The following is a 23,079-nucleotide window of genomic DNA, read 5'->3' on the forward strand; positions in this document are numbered from 1 at the left end:
GAACAGTTGTAGCATACATCTTCAGAAAGGTTTCCATGTTTGCTGTGGAGCACAGTTCAACACACATTGCCAATAAATTCACCATTCACAACCCAACTCACTTTGTCTGTGTTGAAGGCTGCTCCTCATGCAAGTCACAACACACACACACACACACACACACACACACACAGATGTATACTCACAGGTACAGCCTTTAGTTACACTCATTTTTGCTAATCCACGCACTAAGCCTTCTTGATGCCAGCTTAAAGGTTATAATGTATAGCTGCCCTCTGAGAAAACATATCAGTAAATGTGTTATATACAAAAAGAACATCTCCAGCATTAGAACATAGTGTTTGTTCTACACAAATAACCATGCGGCCTGTTATGGAATGTTGTTAGTTAATGGCTTTATTTCTTTTCATGCAGTTGAATGTATTGGAGGATGAGGTATTGTTTCAGTCAACCATCCCAGAGGCTGCAGATATCAGCATGGCCATTGTCTATGCTATATTTGGTAAGTGTGCTGTTTCAGGCTGAATATGAATTAGAATTTAGTTTAGCGTTTGCATGATGCTGTCACAATTATATGGCACTGTACTGCTTTATGTTTGGACTTAATGAAACATTGGTCTCACTTGTGTAAATATATCTTATTGTACAAAAATATGATTTCATACAAATACAGCCTCTGACACAAACACACACATGCACACACACACACACATATGCACACACATACAGATGGATGCACACACCCACATTGATCTCGCCTTTCAATCATGCCTGCAAACACAAATCTTGTTCACTTTCTCTATAGCATACATATCCCCACGGATGCAGTGAGCATTTACTTATTGAATGATAAAAGCTCTCCGTCAAAGCTAACATGCAGATGTGTGTGCACAGATAAACTCACACTCTTACACACATTTCCTGTATTCTGAGAGGTTTACATGTTCCCAGCTTTGCATGCAGGCTTTGATCTTGAAAGCTGAACGTCAGAACACTTATGCAGGTTAGCGAAGCGCACTGATGAGAATGAAAATCGTTGAAAAACCGCGCTTCAGAATTCCCCTGATGCCTTTTCTCAGGTGAAAGGGAAGATGTTCCCGTTTTTATGCCTGTATTCAAAGTCTATCAATATCAAAAAGATTTGCACGTGTACTCTTTATTGTAATTTACAGCAATGCTTTGCCATGATGTCTACTGCATATTACATGTCCAACACTTGCTTACGCAAAGCACTTCCAATGAGTGCCTCCATTTACAGTTCATTTAAAAGCCTCAGGGTCCATTCCGATATTTTAATGATGCAACACTTAGCTGCACCTGTTAACCTCAAGTCAACTAATTCACGCTGAATTCACTGGCCAGTCTGAAGAGGAAAATTGACATTTCAGGATCAAAACACTAATTTTCAGTAACTTTTGCATATTTTGCACCCAGTACCATGGATAAGTACAGAACAGTGTGAGGTTTTCTGACTGAAGCATCCAATAGATTGCTCTGGCTCCTGACTGATGCTCCATTCTTGTAGGTATGTGCTCGGTGCTTGGGAACAGCATGCTGCTCTATGTCTCCTATAAGAAGAAGCATCTACTTAAGCCAGCAGAGTTCTTCATCATCAACTTGGCCATCAGTGATCTGGGTCTGACTATCTCCTTGTACCCAATGGCGATCCTTTCAAGTGCCTTTCACAGGTAATATGAAACAGTTCTTATATAGCTCCATTTATTTACATCAATTGGTTTCATCCTATAATGTCTCTGCTTAGGAGAGAAAAGCATCATCTCACATACATGGCATGATTTTCACCCAATCATGTAATGATAGGACTGTTGGAACATTTATAGTAATGATCAGACTTTACAGTGGGCTATGAACGGCATCTCATTTTATATTCCATTACAATCGTTTGTGTGTTTTTTTCCCCCTCAAGGTGGTTGTTTGGGAGGACGGCATGCTTGATCTACGCGTTTTGTGGCCTTCTGTTTGGAATATGCAGTCTGACCACGTTAACCTTGCTAAGTTTGGTGTGCTTTATGAAAGTATGTTATCCTCTTTATGGTGAGTATGTCCAATCGTCCAGCCAGGGAAAGGTTACAGAAAAGCATGCAGTAGACCGTGAAATGAGCCAAGAGCACAGTAGATCGGCAAAGATAGAAGTTATTTGTCTTCAGATATTACACCTGAAGAAGATGCTGTGTTTATTACCAGATACAGATATATCAGTCTAAAGTCCTTGGGGCGATACAGAGATTTTCGTACCAGTGTAAAGAAATTGAATTTGGTTTATTTACCATGAAAGGGCAGTATTCAATTTGATAGGTTTATTTGATTAATGGTAAGTGTGTCATATCAATAATAATAATAACAAAATACACAAAAGCCATTTTAATTGCTATTTTCCTATTGCAGTCTTATGCAGATGTAAACTGCTCTGCAGGTAACAGGTTTCAGCCGTCCCACGGACGTCTGCTGGTGGCATGTGCCTGGCTCTACGCCCTGGGCTTTGCGGGCTGCCCGCTGGTCCACTGGGGTGAGTACGGCCCGGAGCCATACGGCACGGCCTGCTGCATCGACCTGCGCCTGTCCAACCTCCACCCGGGTGCCCGCTCCTACATGCTGGTGCTCTTCGTCGGCTGCTACCTCATTCCCTGCGCAGTCATGGTGCTGTCGTACACCAGCATCCTGGTGACTGTGCGCACCACCAAGAAAGCCATGGAGCGTCACATGCCCAAGAAGACTCGCATGGGCAACATCCAGGCCATTATTGTAAAGGTACACAGTATGTGTGTATGCATTTGCAATTTGTACAGTTATATGAGTTGGCTCTCATTTGTCTAGACCTCATCCTTCATCAAAAAGCATGTGAAAATCAACCGTGACAAAATGCTGGTCAGACATCATCCCTTGCAGATAAATGTTGGGCCTTAAGTTTGAAGCGTTCTGAGGTTTGTTAACTCAATTGCAGTGAAGTTGCATCATTTTCTTGCTCTGTTTTTCTCCAATATGCTAAATTATACAGTGTGTCCATTTTACCATTATGCTCTTAATCGTAGATAGATAGGTAGATACTTTATTGATCCCCAAGGGGAAATTATTATTGATTTTATTTTTTTAGATAAATTGTGCCATTTTGCACAGCATGTACAGTTTATTGATATTATTATCTATATTTCTTCACCTGTCTTCACTGCTGTTACACCCAAATGTCCTTGCCTGGACATGAATAAAGTGTTATTATCTGGTCTTAATGAAACTAAATGGGATTTTGTCTAGCAAATGAACTGTATTGGGATCTCTTGCTCCCTCCCATGTCTCATCTCTTCTCCTCTATGCCATTCCGGATGCCATTCCACTCATGAGAGGAATCAAACAGGCCCTTCGTTGGTAGCGCAGTAGTCACTTCGTCTTTCTGCTGTAAAAGTGCCGTAGGTGCTAGTAATAGCACAATATAGGGATATCAAAGGCAAGCGTAGAGGTCAGAGCAAATGAGTAATAGAAATGAACCCTGCATGGCATTCCTCTGTCCACTGTGTTAATAGACGACCCCAATAAGTCTGAGAGCTAATACAAATCTAAAGGAGGTATGGAGCTGCGCAGAGCATGTCCTCAATCATATATGGACTTGCTGACCTCAATAGATAACTCACAGTGATGAAGGACTCATTACTCAATTAGAGTTAATTGTGCTGGCTTTGGCATGGAACATTATGATGGATCTAGTATCTTACTGGTGAGGTTTGTGCCCCAGTATGGCTATTCATTTTCTCTGAGGGGTTTGTGTTTGAGTTTGCTGCATGCTGTGGTGTTTGATTGGCTAAATCAATGGGAGACATGGTGTGTCAAGTGCCAACAGGCATACTTGTGTGCATCCCAAATCCCATAGGTGCCTTGTCCCTGATTTCCTTGTGTTTTGCCAAATTAACCCTGATTCTTTGGCATCTGGCCATACGGTTTTTCCTCAAGTGTCTCTTCTAATGGCTGTAGCTATTGTGGCAATTATGGAATATAGACCACCTGCTTTTCTGTCTACCAAATCAACACTACCAGTACTGTATGTTGGGTGTTCTGTGACAACTGGGAATTCTCGACGCACTGATTGTGTGGGTGTGGGTGTGTGTGTGTGTTCCTACATACAGTAGATAACAGCTCGTGTGTTAAAAGCAGAGTATGCAAAATGCCTAAAATAACGCTCCTCTCACCACAAGTGTGAAGCGCTGATAAACATAACGTTACTCACTCTTGCTCACCTCTCTTCTTCTCCTCCTGGTCCTATCTCCAGCTCAGCGTTGCCGTGTGCATCGGCTTCCTCTCTGCGTGGAGCCCATACGCCGTGGTGTCCATGTGGGCGGCGTTCGGCCACCTTAAGAGCATCCCTCAACTGGCCTTCGCTGTGCCTGCCATGTTCGCCAAGTCCTCCACCATCTACAACCCTCTCGTCTACATGCTGCTCCGCCCCAGCTTCCGCAGGGTCGTGTGCCGGGACCTGGGCGTGCTGCGCCGCGCCTGTCTGCTGGGCTGTACCAGCTCGTCACAGCCCCTCGGCCCCCCGAGGCCTTCCAAGTCGCCCTGCAGCGCCATCGGCATCATGCCACTGGGGAGAAAGCGCAGCGTGTCGCCGCGCTCTTTGGAGCCCAGGGGGAGAGTGTGCAGATGCAGTGACGCGTACGAGTGCTTCCGGAACTACCCTAAGGCCTGTTGCGTGCACCTCAACCCCAAGGCAGCACTTGTGCAGTGCCCCTCTCAGGAGAAGGTCGCACCGGTGACCTCCGACCTGGAAATTCAAACCAAAAGGCTACCCGCCAGCAGGGTGGTTACTAGGCAAAGGACAGAAGACATCGATTATTTGCAGTTCAACTTGGAGACTGTGCCAGGACATGTTAAAGTGGCCTGGCCATAAAGCATACCAATGTCTGACACTGTTAAATTCAGCTTTTCTGATACACAGCAAACTTTGCATTAAATGGATAACATAGAGTATGGACACATACATTTATTTTCTACAGGCTTTCTACTGCAGTTAAAGGAGAATTCCTGGCATTTTTCACCTAGATCTCTGTTTCTCGAGGTCACCGAGTACGGTACAAAAAACAGTGCTACACTCTGGGGGCATGTTAACTTCATGCGTAACGTGATGCACATGCCCCCCAAGTGTAGCACTGTAACTGCCTGGCTACTCCAGCCGTTGGCTGCAGCAACCTGAGCTAGGTAGCAGTGATTTTTTTTTTTGTACCAACAGTACTTGGTGAGCTCAAGAAACAGAGATCTAGGCCTATGTGAAAAATGGCGGGAATTCTCTTTTAAGAGCTCTCAGCACTCAAGATCTCAAGTAATGTACTTGGTACACAATGCTGCAGTGAAGAACAATAACAAATCAACTCATACTGTAATTATAACTTCATCAGGTACCTCAGAAAGTGTGACAGCTGTACAATAATAAATCATGATGTCCATTATCTATCTAAAAAAAAAAAAATTGCCTGTCCTATATGGCCAGGCATTAACCCATTGTTTGAAGAGTGACGTGTTAAATATCAATAGTGTAAACGACCATGAAATAAGACAGGTATGAGGAATAGTATGATTTGAGATCTTTCCCTTTAAATGGCAATATGCAAATGATCAGTGCACTGCACGCTCATACTCCCTTGGTAGCGATGCGGGGTATGCATACCATCTCCAAACTCAGGTTCATTTTCCTGCAGATTTTATTTTCAGGGTCAACAAAAATACACTATAGCATTCCGATTATGCATTCTCTTCGCTGAAGCGCTGAGATTTAAATGGAAAGCGAATTATAAGCACAGACATCAAAGGATTTCATTAATGGCTAGTGGAAAGGCTTGTGATGCTGCCTTTGCTTGGGTCAACTAATTAATACTGCCTGGACTAATATCTTGTGCAGGTTCAAAGGTAAATGGTGGTTCAGGCTTACAGGGAGAGTAATATCAAAACTTCTGTTACTCATTGGGTTCGTAGGATGAAAATATGCAATATGCAGTGAAAACATTTCAGCAGTATCCAACTATAAAACGAGAAATCCCTGTCTGTCAATATGTTGTCCATGTGTGTTTTTCACATATCCCCATCCATCTTTCATCTGATCGACTTGGCAGGTGTATAGGAACCCAAGTGAGTACAGTGTAGACTGTGACATTGGATGTGAAATGTTAAAGATATTAGAAGACAATATTTTGGCCAGCAGCTGTGCTATTTTGGAGTGTGTTGGTCAAGCTGCAGGTGCTCAGCACTATATGACATGCCTACATGAAACATCCACTTCACAGAGCACAATATGCCAGCCTTCTTAGACTTCCGGTTTCAGCGTATGTTGTGAAAGAAAAGTATTGTATGTATTTATTATTTCTTTTGGAAATTGTAAACTAGCCATTTTAAAAAGAAAAGACAGATTGTACAGTAGTTGATATTTTCCTTAATATTTGCCTTTGAATCATTGAGATACTGTATGTAAGACATGTCCACAGTCCTGTTATGTACAAATGTGAATAAATCACAATTGAAATGTTGAAATTACAGTAAGATTATGTCTGTGTTTGATGACAAAGTTATATATTGGCCCTTAAATTCTGTTTACACATCTGTATATTTTTCTGTTAGGCTAATGATGAAATTGTTAACAACGTGCTTTTGACTTGCCATACTGTGTTGCACTCTTATTTATGAAACACATGATTTCAGGGTGTAAGGCAAGAGCAGTCTCATTTTCTTTTCATTTTCTACCTCAGAGGAGATTGATCACAAACATTACTAATTAAGACTCTGAGCTTTAGAATCAGAAAGCAGCAGAAACTGAGTACACTTTAGCTTCGGTACCTTTGACGATAAATAAAAACAATTCAACAGAGGCATGGATTTTGGATGGAGACGTATAGTCTTTACTGATACTAAACATTTTAGTGTGCTACACACAAACTATCACGGCTCATTGGCTCAAAAAGTATTACAATTATTTCAATTCCCAATTGGAAGAGTAGCACATTTTGTCTAATATTTTTGTATTTACCCAGGGGGAAAACATGAAATAGGTAGTGACCCAGAAATGAAGGTAGTGACCCAGGTAGTGACCCAGAAATGAAGGTAGTGACCCAGAAATGATAGGCTAGTGTTAAGGGTTAATTAAAATGTGAGTAAAAGTACAATTCGTCCCCTTAGAATTATAAGGTTCTATCTGACATTTTTGTCAAAATTAAGTTGTTTACATATTCTTATTCTGTGACACCTTAAGAAGATGAGGTGAGGTGTTTCTTGTAGTTGTATGCATTTTTGAACATTATATCTGAAGAGGTTTGTTCCACTTAGCAGTATAACTCTATGGAATTCTAAGACTTTGAAGCTCAATATCTCAGAACTACTCAGAACGTAGATAGAACCCTATAATTCTAAGGGGACGAATTGTGTCAACAAATTATTTTAAAGCACTTCTGGCAGACACTGTTCAGTGATATTCCTATCTTCTAGCAGTTAGTAGCCTAATGCTGTTGGCTTTAACTGAATTATGGTAATGCTATTAGTGGAACCTTTCATTAATTAATACCAGCCTGGAACTGCCCACTCCCAGCCATTGATCACAGCTTGACCTCTTTCATTAAAGCCTCTGTTTTTGTGTCACAGTATTCCTTTTCACTCTCAAATTACAGCCCAGTATCCCCCCCTCGGCAAATTGACATTTCTGACATTTTTTGTTGCTGTTGTGTTGTATTTGGGAGAGGTTTTCTTTTAATGTATTTTCTGATGACATGGTGTCTGCTGTCCTTGAACCTAGCTGGATTACATCCTAATGAGTATTAGAATGTATTATTTTTCTGAAGGCAGAATCTCTACTAGAAGGCATAATATAAGTAATTTCTCTGTTGGTTTCACATTCTTTATAAAAGGTGAATCACTCCTCCTGAAGTGAAATGAATCAGTGAACAGACTATTGACTATTAAACATAGACTGTGATTATCCATTGCTTAAGCATTGATGGTGTTTGTTGTGGGACTGTAACTAGCTGAGACAGGAACTGTGAAATTACTTTGCTGCATATTCCACAAAACCCAGAAGGTTCTGTGCATTATGTTATTGTTTATGGTATTGAGCAGGCACTTTTGTCTAAAGCTAATCATTATCCTGACACACTGCCACAAGGAGGTGCTAATGTCAATGGGGTTCTATAACCCCTTTCACAGGTCAACTCATGGGAAGAGGAAAAGACCGTGGTAGACTTTTTCTACGATATTACGTCACTAGAATTGTTAAAGGCACGAGTCGTCTGTGTCTGTCTGTCATCTCTGAGAGTGTGAGTGTGTGTGTCTGGACTGATGTTGACAAATGTGTGCTTCAGATACTTCCTCAAAAGCTCTATATGAATGACAATGACACAGCATTCTTCAGCCTGTTGGGTTTAGTATCATATAAAAAAAATATTTTTGTTAGTTTCCTCCAGTGGACAAGTTTAAAACATGAAAACAACATACAATAAGACAACATTTAACACATATGAGGCTATAGTTGTCCCTCACATAGCAAACCACTGGCATGCATGTCCAACAACAACTAAGGCCAGCATTACAATGACATCATGATTCTCCATGTTTTTTTTTTTTTTTTCATTTTGTTTTATAGGCTCTTTGAGATTTAACAATACAGCGCGTGTGTGCTTCTATACATGGCAGAGGGGCTTGTAGGACTTCACTTCTGTTGAGTTTGTGGATGTGCAAAAATAAATAATTGAATTGATCGATCTAAACAATAAAGTAGTCAATTCAATACCTATCTGTAAAATTCATGATCAATCTTTTAGACTAATATGCATTTTTTCACAGTTTTCTAGGTTAATTCCCACAAGGACATGGCCAGGGAATTAAATAAAAAATGTTCTGACATTGCCTTTTTCTGACATAGCCTATTGTACTAAAGGCAATGTTTACAAGATGCCAATTTTCACAAGTTCTTATAAATCTGTGGAAAAAAAAAACATACTACATGTAGCCTGACGTAGTTAGACTCAGGCTACGTTTACACGTGGCTGGCTATTTTTATAAACGGACATTTCTCCGTTTTAAAAAATAACTTTGTGCACATCTGTCAGTTTTCAGAAAAGTTTTCGTTTACACTAACCCGTGTATAATATAACGTGTGCTTGAGCTTCTCAGTGTGTAACGAGAAGCTCAAGCACACGTTAGCCAATCAGAATCCCGAAAATAGCAACAACAGCAACGAATCACTTCCTCTTTCTCTTTTGAACTGACTAAAAATCTCCACCTTGTCACATAAATCTCCGTTTGGACCTGTTTAGATGCAAACAAGCAAACAGAGTTTTCCCAAAAAAACGATCAGCGCGGAGTTTTTAAAAACACCGTTTGCGGTGGGGTAAAACCTCCATTTGTGTCTAAATGACAAGGTCAAATGCAGAAAAATATTACTGCATCGTGTTCGTTGTCGTCTAACCACCTCAATTCTATTCAGAATTTGAGTCTGGTACCACACCATTGGGATTTGATAATGGGGCGGGTTTCAACAGGGGGAAAAATGCCTCTGCACACAATTGGATAGACCTAACCAATCAGAGCAACAAAATACAGTATGTGAATACTGTAGTGAGAACAGTCAAAACATCCTTCTTCTCGATAAATGCCTTAATCGCTGTTCCCTCAACAGATGCACAACAGACGCAATAAGGAAATCTACATGTCTAGCTTCTATAGAGACAGCCTTTTTGGTGTAAACAAAATCAACTCAAGCGTGCTCAGGTGACATGACTAGGCACCGTTGCTCATCTGTCCATCACCGTATAAAGCCCGCCAAGATGATTTGATTGGCGCAAACTGCTCTGGTTATCTACAGATTAATCAAATATCAAACAAATTGTTATATGCAACCCTAGTTTCAAAGGGATATTCCACCATTTGGGGAATTATGCTCATGTCAACGGGAGGTTGAAAATGAGCGTAATTCCCCAAATGGTGGAATATCCCTTTAAACATAACTTGACAATAACTTGACATTATTTTGACAGTTTATGATACAATTCAATAAAACAATTTGACCTGTCAAACCTACTGAACCAGATCCTCATCATTAGTACCTCATCAGTTAAATGACAGCACTATTGGACCAACATGGTCCAAACTTTTTTGATTTGGTGTTTTCTGGTGAGACACTGCTCTGTTGTCATTCTGTCGTCATCCAAACAAAGAGGTAAAGGAGGCCACGATACAGGCAAGACCATGAGACTGGGGGCCAGGTAGGAGCTTGCATGTAGATATATAAAACATTCATTCATTCATTCATCATTCATCGTACTCATTTGTTTGGGCTCTTTTGAGAATGTCTCACAAATAAAGTTGATGTCTGTTGTGAAGCCAGTGGGTGCTTGGCAGTTTGACAGATGTTTCAGTCGCCTATCTGGGGACGGCTCCTTTTTTCGGTCACTCAGGGGGCCGTGCTCTCTCGGCAGGTGAGCAGCAGGCGGTGCAGCAGGTCCACCTTGACGCAGTCGCTGAGCGCCCTGTAGAGGCGGCCCACTGTACAGCCCACGCTGCCCTCCTTCATGCGCCAGCGCTCCAGCATCTGGTGCACCTTCTCGCTCAGGCCGTCGCGGCTGTAGTCGTGGTCGATGGTGTCCACCTCCACGTCGGTCAGGCCCAGGCGCCGGGCGCATCGCTTCCAGTTGCTGGCGATGTTCTCCCGTAGCAGCTGCAGGTGGTCCTCAGTCACGGCGTGGTCTTCTAGAAATGCAGACAACCAACCAAACACACGACTCTGACGGGTAATCACTTTGGGACACTAGAGAGTTGAGCCTCTACGGATGGTAGGCTACTGTCCATGCTTTAACACAGTAATTCTCAGTCTTATTCCTGGGGCAATCTTCCCTCTACTTTGCATGTCTCACTCGACTATGGCAGGAGCACACTTAATTAGCTGAATATGTCTGGGCAAGCTAATCGAGAGCAGGATAACTACATTGACTCTACTCAGTATAGAGAATATAACAGGCAGGCGGTAACTAAGAAGCCTGGAACCAGGACTAGGAACCTTTGCATTTAAATCAAATCAGTGTGTATGCAAGAGGAGAGCCCGTCATGAACATGCCGTGATTTAGCTTTTCCCCACATCATGTCAGATGGGAGAGTAACAGTAGTTAGAGAATGACTTACGGTACTTCTGCAGGAGCTCTTTGTACAGGATAGTGGACCCTCCGTTAGACTGAGACGCAATGGAGGCAGGTTCAGGGGAGACGATACTCATTGTGTTACCGTGCCCAATTTGGATGGCACGGCCCCCAACAATGTGAAGGCCTGGTCAGGTTTAAAAAAGGACACACACACACACACACACACACACACACACACACACACACACACACTTCTGAGGCATATGAAATTTACCATAATAAAATGGCTGCAAAAGAGATGTTGATCTTTCAGGGTTATTGGATTTAGTAATAGTGCAAAATAGAGTTTTGGAAGTCTCTCTTACCACCCTCTTGGGAATGCATTCGTCCCACGTTCCCTCGCATATTGCCAGGCATGTAATCTGACTCCGGCACAGGGTAGTTGGGGCAGGACATATTCCGCTCCAAGGGGGGGTGCTGATCAGAATACGCACTCCCTCCTGACATCTGGCTCCGGTACCTTGCATCCGGCACTCCTCCACCAATAGAGCGAGCCATGGAATTGTCCTCTGGGCTTTGCGGGGTGGTGTCAGCTTTGGTCCACGGATTGACAGAGGATGACTCTTGGCAGTGCCAGCGACCGTTGGTGGGCATTGGCAGTGATTGCTGTTGCGGCATGTAGGCAGGCGTGCTGTACGAGGGAATCGGTGGCTGGCAGTGCCCACTCTCGGGCTGGTCAAACTGGCTGTAGCTGCCGTGCTTGTGGTAGTTCAGCTCCTGGGCCAGTTTGTGCTCCAGGACCGGGGACGCGTCCACCTGTAGGCTCGGCTCAGGGCCCATAGCACTGAAGTGCAGGTCCTCGATGCTGGCCTCCACAGGAGCCATCTCGGAGCTCCGCAGAGACGCTGGGGTGTCAGTGGCATGAGTGGCCATATTGTGCTTTTCGGCTGCAACAAGAATGCTTCAGTCAGGATGATGACATTATATCCATGCAAAGAGTATATATATATATATATATATATATATATATAAAAATTAAAAGATATATATAGATACATATTAAAAGAAAAATGCACAGTGGTCTCTTATTTTTTTCCAGAGCTGTATATATATAAAATGTAAGATGAGATTAATTCAAATGTTCTTAGAAATAGCCATGCATTACAGATGTGTAAATCACATCTGAACCTCCCAGAAATGTGTTTCAGGGATTAAGGGATGAAGGCCTGTCTCAAGATAGCCGCTGGCTGAGAGATATATGGCCTGTTGATTAAAAGTGGACTCCTAAGGATCACATATGCACAACCAGGCATTTTTCCATCATTAAAAAAGAGGGCTTACGTGCTATCAGGTCGGGGTGCCTCATTCTGAGAAATTTCATCTTCTCCACCAATTCCTTTGGGCCAGTGTACAAGCCCTGCATGCAAATGAAAAGAGAAATAAAAAGACTAATAAAAAATGTAGGTCAGTACTCAGTAAGAATCATTAGGTGTTTTTTTAACTGAGTTCCTTTGCCATGCTATATAGCTTGTTCATTGTGTTGATTTTACAGTACATGGGAGTGCTGAAGTTCTGACACGACACCTCATGCGGCTCTGTGTCAGGGAGCATACCTACGGGACGCGGGGGATAAGAGATGGGTACTGTCACCGTTACACATTGCAGACAATTAATAACTGACCACCGCATGTGACATCACCAGGAAGAAGTCAACTTGGGAATACAAAGAGAATATAGCTATGCCATCTTGCCGAGTGTTTGTTGAAGGACCTACACCGTAAATGAATGAAATATTGAAACGCGAACACATACCTTACACAATAAACACCTGGATTTTCCGCTCTCCATCCTCCTCTCAATTTCACCTTATACCAATGCTATCATAGATGTTTTTAAATATTTGTACAGGGAAACTGCCATTTTCTGAGACACTCATCATCATTATTAACTTTATTGCTAGACCTGCATTACAGAACAGGTCACTTCTTGAGCAGTATCCTCATACAGTCATCATAAGCACCCTTAAGCTTCTATATGCTTGCCTTTTAAAACTTAATCCATGAGGGAGCAGTATACAAAGGAGTGCAATATGCTTTAAACAGGCTAATTTTGACGTCATCTGTGCTCATGTGGAATTTTCTTGCCAGCATGTTGTCTTGGGCATATGATATGCAACGCTGCTTATAAGCCACAGGTAATGTGCGATGGGTACAATGGAGGGAGCAGGAAGAGTGGGAAGAGTAAGAATTAGAGGAGGCCGAAGAATAGGACGTGGAGGTGAAGAAGTAGGAGGAAGAAGAGGAGGAAAAGGATGCAGAGGTGAAGAAGTGAGAGGATGACAAGACAAGGAGGTGAAGTTAGAGGAAGAGGACAAGGAGGAGCAAGAGGAGGACGAGGAGGGGGAAAAGAAAGGGTAAGAAGAGAAAGAAATAGCCCTTTTACAGACAAAAAAAAAAAAGAGTCTACATGTGGGGATATTGTCATGTCAGGCCTGGATACGTCATTCCAGAATATATTTTTCCCGGTGACTTGGACTAGGACATTGCATGTGATGTAGACGGAATTTTGAGAGAGACGACCCGATGTAGACTGATTTGTTTTGTCTCAGTGAAATTGCTATTTTGTGTTTTGACTTGGAAAAACACACTTGTGTTTATTTTGATGTACTTGAAGTTTGGATCCCTGTATGTTTACAGAACTATGACAAAAGTATGACCTCAAACTGACATAGTCTACCTTGTGCACAGAGAAAGCAAAAGCCACATGTGTTTTTTATTCAGACCATCAGTGTGTAGTTGGCACATTGTGTGCTTACTATTGTGATGGCTTGTGTTTACTGTTTGATACGAAAACATCATTTTTACGAAGGTGTGAAAGGTTAAGCAAGGTGTGTTAGCTTTTGCAAGTACAATGTTCTGCTGATTGGGTGAAAGTTTTTCCTATTTGTGTGTAGAGTTTTGCAAAAAAAGCCATAGTTACAAAAAATGTGCTTAAGCAATCAGAAAAAACTGTAACATCAAAAAATCTAGACTGGAGTAACTCAACATTTGACACCTCCTATATGTTTAGTGTTCTAAAGACGTCAAATAGTCTGTTATCGTTACCAAATTGATAGTCAAGGAGCCAGAAATGAACACGCATGGATGGCTATAAAAACTGTGCCTTCATTATACAACTAAACACGAGAAAATACTTTTATAACCCTTGAACCAGCTCTTTACTATGTGATCTCAATTACATAGTCAATCACATAGATGGCAATACAACATTTGTTTGCACCTCCAACAGCATGGTGTACCTGGTTACCTCCCAAAAACGCCCTCAAACGCCTGTATGTTTGTGTGAAAGAATGGTTATTGACTCTGTCAAAGGCCTTAGAGGCATCAATAAACCCAATTAACACTGCCTTATGTTGCCTCCTTCAAGGCATACATACACAAGTCAGTACCAAGCTCAGTTTTGAAGCCAAATCGATTGTAAGTAGTAAGGACATAGACAATCAAGCAATATCCTTTCCAGTACTTTAGATATCAAACTGGCTAGGGCTATTGGCCTATAATTATCCAAACTCCCAACCTTGCCAGCATTGTCCTTGATGGCAGGCATGAGAGTAACAGACAACATAGATTCAGGTACCACCTTTGCACCTTTTAGCAAACGTAAGATGCTCTGCTGTGATGTGGTCTGACTCACTTGCTTTCTTATCAGTTAGCTGTGCTACTGCCTGACAGACTTAACTGGAGGTGATTATCTCTGGATTCCTGTTGACAATATTTGCCACTTTAGGGGATACTGAGCCTAACCATGACAAATATCTCTTGGCATGCTTACATTCGACACTTAGCCTACCTTGAGTTTCTGAATGTCCCTCTCCACGTCATTCTGTAGGCGCTCCTTGTAGAAGGGGAGGAACTTCTCGTACGCCTCTGCAGTGAACACAAGTGTCCGCGGAAGATAATGAGATAAACTGCAGTCACATGAACTTAATAGAGTTTGCTGCTACAGCTGCTGTGAGAAGCCACTAGCAGGAAACATTATACGTTCTTCAAAACATAACGGAGGTTTTAATTGTATGGATGGTGCAGCAGATGAATAATGTTCTACAGTAAGTGTGTGTAAATGTAAATGGCCCAATCCCAAAGTGAGCCCTGAGGACTAAGGACTAAAGACTCACAGACTTAATTGATCTCAGGTGCTGAGTGAGTCCATGTGTGAGGACACATGGGCTCAGATAGGTATAAATGGGATTGGGACAGCACTTCACGAGATCACATGTACCTTGGCGACGATTACATGTAGGCTACCTTGGCGATGTTTAAAAACAAATGGGTCATTCTACGAAAACGTGCCATTTTATGTCCCTCAAACAAAAGTGTCTTGCAAAGCTGAATTAACAATATTTTTTTCATAATTATTTTATATTTTAGGAAATATAATAATGGTAAAAATTAATTATTTACTTTTTAAGAATTCATCATTTTTTTAAAAGGATTTTAAGCACTTTTCGTATTAGGAATATTGCAAAAGCTGTAAAAATTGCTTGTCCCTCGGTATGACTTGTCTAGTATCACTGGTTATTTAGGATAAAAAAAAGTCAAATTATCATAAAAAAAAAATACATGTACAAAAAGCCTCAAGTGTTTGTTCATTGGATCATTTGGATCATTAAACAATTTTATTTTGAATGTTTTTAAAATTATGAAAAAATCAACATTTTACACATGTCCCCATGTTGTCGTCAACCCTGTTACTTTTGGATAAAAACCCCCTTGGAGAAAATGAACTGTGCCAAAAGTTACATCATTTTCAGGAAGTGATATCCCCTGCCTTCCAGGAAGTTAATGGTGAAAAGACCAGAAAAGTGTTGTTCTCTTTTAATGACTTTTATTACGGTTTTGCTCTGTCTGACAGAAGGGGACAAGCTAGTTTGGTCAACCCTATTACCACAAAATCATGCATTAAAAATTATTTGATTAAAACATTTAAATGTAAATATTGAACAGCATTTTAACCTCTCTTGAATGCACACCATGTGGTGTCATGGTGTCCACCACATGGCTAGTAATGGCTGCCAATAACAATATTTCATCAACCCTGTTAATGTCAACTCTGTTACTGACAATCCTAAAATCGAATAATTCATGTGTTCAACACCAGAATTATTTATGTAACACATAGTAATTATTTGTATAATATTCATGAATAGCTACAAGACCACTCATATTATTTTATAATAATATATTATTTTTTTGGTAACAGGGTTGACATAGCACACATACCTCCATTGACTATTTGTTAAACTAAATAAATAAATAAATAAGATGTTATTTTTAATAAATAAATAAGATGTTTTTTTGAGAGGTAAGAATCTACTTCATCCAAATAGGTGCTTCAAGATTTTAAAAACAGTACTTTGAAAATTAGATATTTTGAATGCAAAACGGCACGTTTTCATAGAATGACCCAAATATGTTGCTGACACTTGCACCATGCACGTGTGTCATGCTGTTGTTTACCTTTGTAATTTCCGGATTTCCTTATGGTCTCCGCTGTAAACGTCACAATGCTTTGAACTGTGGGTAATTCCCTTTGGTGAAGTCTGCACCAATGCAGACTCACAGAAAGGGCTCGGTAAGTGTGTACTCAAACCCTCACGCCCTTTGAAATGCGACATTGGGACAGCCCTAAGCCCTTGCGAATTTCGCGAGAACGCACAGCAAAGTCCGGACTTTGGGATTGGGCCATTGTATTAAACATTAAATGTGTATACTAAAATCTACAAAATTTCAAAAAGAATGAGGCAGAGTACTGTACTAATGTGGCACTGCATACTTAGGACACACGCTAACCTTTGAAGGTTGGGCGCTTTAGAGGGTCCTGGTCCCAACACTGCTTCATCAACGAGATGATCTCTTGCGGCGTGTCTTCTGGAATTCTCTCTTCTTCTGGCCGATCCCCCTTGCGCACACACTGACAGATATGGTCCTCAGACCTAGCATCTGATAAAAGCCACAAAGTCCAGTTTAGACTGCTCTGAGTTATTGTTCTTGGTGTGAACATCACTTTATACATGGTACAGGTATTTTGCAATACATGTGCATACAGGGATTATTAGCCACAAATTCTCCTGAATACAATTCATATACCTAAGATGATTATGTCAACTACTAAGAAAACTGGACATGTGTTTTTCAAAAACAAGGCATCGCATAACACAGAGATGTCAATGAGTTCTCACTCTCATATGGTTCGCTGTTGGTCAGGATTACCCAGACGACGATGGCAAAGCTATAGATGTCCGACTTCTCGGAGGAGCGGGTGTGTATGCTCTCCAGGTGCTCAGGGGCCATGTAGTAAAGGGTGCCTGCACCACGCGCACAGCCGCCACGACCTGATTGGCTCTTCCTGCGAGACTCCTCCTTGGTCAACTTGCTCCACATCTGACAAGTGGCTAAACCCAGGTCTGCAATCTGATACCCACACGTAAATGCTGAACACTGAACTTCACATTGACTCATTATATAACATATTTTACGGACCATAAGTCACACTTTTTTTCATAGTTAAACATTGTTATGCAAATGCACAAGTTCTGAGCACTTTCAGTCAGAGATTAGGGCCTGCACTATGCCTAAAACACTCGTACCGTAAATCCTCAAATTATGGCCGGGATTCTATTTATAGCCGGGCCTCAGATTCGGGCAAATAAAGGCTGGCCCCCAAATAGCCTACAAGCTGGGGTAATAATTGCCTACATGGTTTCGATTTATCTCAATGAAATAAAAGAGCTCTTCTTAATATTTTATATTGTTGGTTGGTTTAATACTGCCAATGAAAAGTCGTCCTACACCATGGGTCTCCAACACGTCTTTCTCAAGCTACCAGTCGCTTGCCGCTCCCTTCTGAACTTGCCAGAGGCTGAAGCAGTACTAGCCTACATTTAAACACAATTGTTGCCGCGAGGCATTCCAGCCTACGAATTTAATAAAAAAAAGTAAATCATGCATAGGCCTAATTTAAAAAAAAACTCAATTTAGGCTACTTTAGGCCTACTTGGCTATGCAATAAGGTTTTCATTACAGCACAGCACACGGTCAATGAATGAATGAAAGCGGATGCCTTGTCTCGCAATAAACATCGGGTGGGAATCCCAGTCAGTGTTTATACCGGATCTGTGTTTGCATATGTAGGCTAATACGTTTCATACACGTGTTTCAACACTGCATTTCGGTCATTGCTTTTACCTTACCATCTTTTTCTCTAGTTCTCGGAGGTAGCCTCCCGAGCATTTGCTCTGGTGCCAGCTTGTGCCTCCACATCGCCCAAAATGCTTGATTGCATTGCATTCTCCACATTTATAGCTACATTTTCATGTACCACAACAGCATTTCTGTTCAGTGAATCTTTTGCTTTACAATTACCGTCGGGCCCTCCTCGTTGGCCGCCTTCATTATCACCTGGCTCGCCTCAGCTTTGTCTTCATTAACATTCCCGGTAAATTCTCAATCTTTTTGGCCTCTGTGTGTCCAGTTACATAGTCTCTGTCTGTTCTTGGTCTTGGATTTTTTTAAATACATTTCTAAATTTGCTACTTATATATATGTTTTCCTCTTCATGACACATTTTTTGACTGATGCGACTTATAGTCCGGAGCATTTTAAAAATAGCATATAAGTTAATGCAAAATCACAATAAATATAGTTAGAAAAAAAGTCAAACATTTAAGCAAAGACTCTCACAATCAAACTTGCAGTTATGCTCTCTCTTCCACTCTCTCTCTCTTTCTATATCACGCACACGCACGCACGCACATGCACATGCACATGCACACGCACACGCACACGCACACGCACACGCACACGCACACGCACACACACACACACACACCTACCTTAATATGGAAGCCATCATCCACCAATATGTTCTCTGGCTTCAAATCTTTGTGAATGACACGGTTCTCTGTTAAGTACACCATGCCTTCAAGTATCTCTGCAATAATTCTTCCTTTGATGGACAGTGGAACAGACACCTTTGGTAGAGAGAACCCGCAGAGACACATTTAAAATAAATTAAATCCACTAGTCAAGGTAGAAAAATTGCTGACAGTAAAGGTGACACAATTTTTATTCTCCATGATGCACAATATAGCTTGATGGTCTTTTGTGCCCCCACTGTCGACTCCAAGGCAGCTAATCCTAACCCCTAACCCTTGCCTAACCCTAGCGCCTCCGCCTACCTTGAAGTCGACAGTGGGGGCCCAAAAGACCATATAACCACAATATAACACATCTCCTGAAAGATCATAAGAATTCTTCTATCCTACCCAACCTAATATACTGTGTGACATCTAAATTTGAACTGTGAGCGTACATAGCTCCACATTCGGCAAGGGCTCAGTGCAAGCTCACCTCCTCCAGCATGTTCAGCAGATTGCCCTTTGGGATGAGCTCCATGACCAGAGAGTAGTCCCCATCCTCTAGGATCACGCCCAGCAACTTGACCACCCTCTCGTGATTCAGTCTCTTCATCAAACTGCCCTCATCCAACAGAGATTGGCGATGACCTCTGGAGCAGGAGGAAAAATGAGAATGAGTTCGGCGACTATTCACCACAGATGGACATGCAAAGGCACCAATTACCATATCAACTACTTCAACTACATTTTTAATTATAAAAGTATTCCTGAGACTGGCATGGCTAAAGTTCAAAGAAACAGCTTGGTAGGACATTCTGAATCAGGAACAAGTCTTATGCTGATTCTCTCTTATTAGGCACAATGAAAAAACAAGTAAAGTCTGTACCCTTAAGTCTAGTCTTTTTTATGTATATCCTAGTTAAAAATGGTATTACTCACTCGTTTCGCGGTGGACCTGTGTACACAGTTTTCATGACTACTTGGCCAAGTGTTTTGTGATAGCAGAGATAGACCTCCCCAAATCCCCCGTAGTCCAATGGCTCTTTCTTGATGAGGTCGGATGACTTCATATTTATATCCAGCACCATGGCCATAATTGCAGACTCTTAAAAAACACATGCTGTGGTCAGAATACAACACAGAGACTTTATCACACATGTTATGAGATATCTGGTTCCTGATATTCGGTTTTCTCCGAGGCAGAGTTTCACTAAGCTGTTTGCCGGCATCAGGTTATTGCTGTCGTAGTGGGTGCAGACCAATGATTGTAAAAAATCCTTTTCAAGTGTGACTGGTCAAGCTAGTGGTAGTAGTGTAGTGTTTATAGATAAGTAGTGTTTATCGCACCATGTACATCCTTGGACCCTGAAGCTATTGTTATGCTTCTTTGGAATGGTTACTGTAATAGTTTCATAAACTGACAAACAATGTTCTACAGAGAAGCATAATTTTGAGCAAGTAATAATAACAAGCAGTTATTAACAGTACTTTGAGGAGTGTAATGATTATGCCTCCACTCACTGACTTATTTGGTACTCTAGGTTGTGGGGTCAAAGGTCAGGATTGCTTGTGGTCAAAGGTCAAGGTCTAGTTTGCTCCCTCCAGGGCATTCCCAGTTAAAAACAGATATACTCAGAGATATACTTTCCCTTGAGTTTGGTTTGAATTTGAAATGATTATGATTTTTGCCAATCTATTGCTTGTGTAAACCAGCTTTAGGGAATACGTTTGCACTATTTGGATTAAAAGACAAAAGGTTTGTTTATTAGTGTCAGTCTAATTTCTGTATTTCATCTTTTATGTGATTTTGCATCTGGATTAGGCCCTACTGTTGTTTTTGTTTTCAACAGGCCTAATGTTAATCTTGTTAAGAATAGACCAGCATGCTTTCATTCACAGCAGTAACAGTAACAATGTGAAACTGTCTGAAGATAAAATGATTACCGTACAAGCGATGAGGCAGTGGTTTGACACAGTATTCAAGCGTTGCGACTTTGAGAAATAGCATGAATAATGTGCATGCCCGCGATGCTACAAATGAGAAAGCATGTATCTGTTTATTTCCACACACAGAAAAATTGATTGTGTGGTTCAGATGGGAGGTTTCTTGCTATTCTTCATTAAATCAAGTAGTAGGCTAGGCTGCAGCCGCTCTGATTAAACTCCGCCCAACTTAGAATGGCAGGAACCAGTGGCTGAAACTTGGAAAGTTTGTAACACGGAAGCAGAGAATGTCGGAAGCGAGTCAATCAGGCACGATACATGCTCTATTATTATTCATTTTCCAACGAAGTCTAAAAACAAGAGAAATTATCTATCCCCACGAAAAGACAAATTTACCATACAATGTAGATTACCAAAGGCTCATTTGATTAGCTATGCTTTTCACAAGCTGTTGAACTTAACTCAATAGACTGATGTTAGCCTAATAATACTCATAACGAGAACATTATAGCAAAACTAGCTGGTCATAATTTCCAGCAACCAGCATGTGGCTAGAGCCCTGCACAGACTTATTGGATAGTAGAACAATGAACTTTTATGAACACATAAAATACGGAAGCTGGGTGCCTATCATTCAAAGACATATTATACCTGATGATATACATTTAACAACATATTCTGGCGTTCATATGGACGTTAATATAAAAAGGAAAAGTAAACACACGTATAACGCTTCTTACCGTTTCACATTGATAGTTTTCCGGGATACACTTCTGGTAGGCTAGCCTTCTGTAGTTGCGATGAGAGTCGGAAAGTGAAACTGGTTCGAACTACTCCTCGGCCAGACCGTAATAATCAAAAGAAGAGGTGATGAGGTTTTTTGTAGACCGCACAGCCTAATAGCTTAGATGGCTCAGTCAGATAGGCTACACAACGTGCTGGTATGGTTATGGCTATTATATTTAACCAAGGCAACTTACAGAAAATGACATAACATGCTTAAAATACATGCTTAACAGTAACAGTTTTAAAAAGTTGGCAAGCTTACATTAAGCAAAATATAGCCAAGCCTATACAGCCTAATATACAATATCAAATAGGCGGAAACAAACAAAAAACAAATAGCCTATATAGGCCCTAGCTAACTGTACATAACTGTAAGAATTATTAAGTGTGAGCTGAACAGAAGTCTTTAGACCATGGACAACTACAAGTAGCCTAATTCCTCACTTTTCTCATTTTCTCTTTCCACCAGAAACAGTGTGGCTATTTATTTGGTCTAGTCTTGTGAAAAAAGTCAAGATACATCAACAGCTGTCTTAACCCAGAATAGACTCCACTATGTGTTTCCTAAGCTCAACAGGGCCTGCTGTCGGATTCAGCAACAGAGGGGGCATTGGATTTCCAGGGGCGCACTAATTTTTTTATTGTCAGAATAAGCATTTTCATTGGGACAGGGGAATTCACATGCTTTAAGAGCGACACCATGTCATAAATAAATAATTGTCCCAACGTCATGTTATTTAAGCTATCATGTGTGGCATATTGTAGGCTTTGATTGTTGGAAGTCATTGTTTGGATAAAATCATGTCAAATGACTAAATGTAAATGTTATAGGCTACTTGCTGATGCCCTGATAGATAACTGATCAACTGTAAACTATTACAGTGCACTGTAATACGTTTACAGTGAAGTGCTGTGAATTCTTTCCGTATCACTGTAATACGTTTACAGTGAAGTGCTGTATTCAGTGTTGGGCAAGTTACTGAAAATTAGTAATTAGTTACAGTTACTAGTTACTTCTTTCAAAAGTAATTCAATTACGTTACCAATTACTGTATATCAAAAGTAATTAGTTACTAGAGAAAGTAACTTTTGAGTTACTTTTAAGTCTGCTTTTAAAATGTCAATATGAACAGTACTGAACAGTCACACACACAATAAACCTAATTTTTGGACCTATTTATTGTAGTTTCAACTGGCCTTCAAATCAATAGCCTTGTGCATGAGTTCTCAAACTTTTTCCGACCACAAAACATTCTACAATGCATGATCAAAGGCCTCCCTGACCTTGTTTTGCGCCACCCTCACCATCTAGGTGGTTTGATA

At 41.1% G+C, this 23,079-nt stretch overlaps 2 protein-coding genes across 3 annotated transcripts; one reads left to right on the plus strand and one right to left on the minus strand.

Annotated features, from left to right (window-relative positions):
- Positions 1-408: 408 nt before the first annotated feature.
- Positions 409-4,894, plus strand: LOC143135454 (opsin-5-like). The gene is made up of 5 exons (XM_076296118.1): positions 409-502; positions 1,526-1,688; positions 1,928-2,055; positions 2,435-2,769; positions 4,277-4,894. The coding sequence occupies exons 1-5, from the start codon at positions 409-411 to the stop codon at positions 4,892-4,894; spliced, it is 1,338 nt and encodes a 445-aa protein (XP_076152233.1).
- A 3,487-nt stretch (positions 4,895-8,381) lies between these two features.
- Positions 8,382-21,805, minus strand: ripk1l (receptor (TNFRSF)-interacting serine-threonine kinase 1, like). Of its 2 annotated transcripts, none has more exons than XM_076293566.1 (11): positions 21,711-21,805; positions 19,966-20,131; positions 19,520-19,676; positions 19,003-19,140; positions 17,350-17,581; positions 16,961-17,110; positions 14,961-15,037; positions 12,453-12,528; positions 11,477-12,058; positions 11,155-11,295; positions 8,382-10,725 (listed from the first exon to the last, which is right to left on the minus strand). In XM_076293566.1, exons 2-11 carry the CDS (start codon positions 20,118-20,120, stop codon positions 10,430-10,432), a joined length of 2,004 nt encoding a protein of 667 aa, XP_076149681.1. In that variant the 5' UTR covers positions 20,121-20,131; positions 21,711-21,805; the 3' UTR covers positions 8,382-10,429. The 2 variants fall into 2 exon arrangements, with proteins under 2 accessions (XP_076149681.1, XP_076149682.1); XM_076293567.1 differs by having other exon boundaries at positions 19,966-20,146; positions 21,711-21,782.
- Between the last annotated feature and the right edge of the window lie 1,274 nt (positions 21,806-23,079).

Source organism: Alosa pseudoharengus, unplaced genomic scaffold (assembly GCF_046254945.1).
Source record: "Alosa pseudoharengus isolate Yale_2024_CS ecotype anadromous, Long Island Sound unplaced genomic scaffold, YU_APseudo_1.1 YU_APseudo_1.1_scf_2, whole genome shotgun sequence".
NCBI classification, from domain to species: domain Eukaryota; kingdom Metazoa; phylum Chordata; class Actinopteri; order Clupeiformes; family Clupeidae; genus Alosa; species Alosa pseudoharengus.

Excerpts from the sequence above, each read along its gene's own strand:
- ripk1l (XM_076293566.1), bottom strand. The coding sequence starts at position 20,120 with ATGGCCATGGTGCTGGATATAAATATGAAGTCATCCGACCTCATCAAG. Across the intron at positions 17,111-17,349 it reads CAACAGCGAACCATATGAGA|ATGCTAGGTCTGAGGACCAT; the intron begins GTGAGAACTCAT and ends GGCTTTTATCAG. Across the intron at positions 15,038-16,960 it reads AAAGCGCCCAACCTTCAAAG|AGGCGTACGAGAAGTTCCTC; the intron begins GTTAGCGTGTGT and ends TGTTCACTGCAG.
- LOC143135454 (XM_076296118.1), top strand. The coding sequence starts at position 409 with ATGCAGTTGAATGTATTGGAGGATGAGGTATTGTTTCAGTCAACCATC. Across the intron at positions 1,689-1,927 it reads CTTTCAAGTGCCTTTCACAG|GTGGTTGTTTGGGAGGACGG; the intron begins GTAATATGAAAC and ends TTCCCCCTCAAG. Across the intron at positions 2,056-2,434 it reads AGTATGTTATCCTCTTTATG|GTAACAGGTTTCAGCCGTCC; the intron begins GTGAGTATGTCC and ends ACTGCTCTGCAG.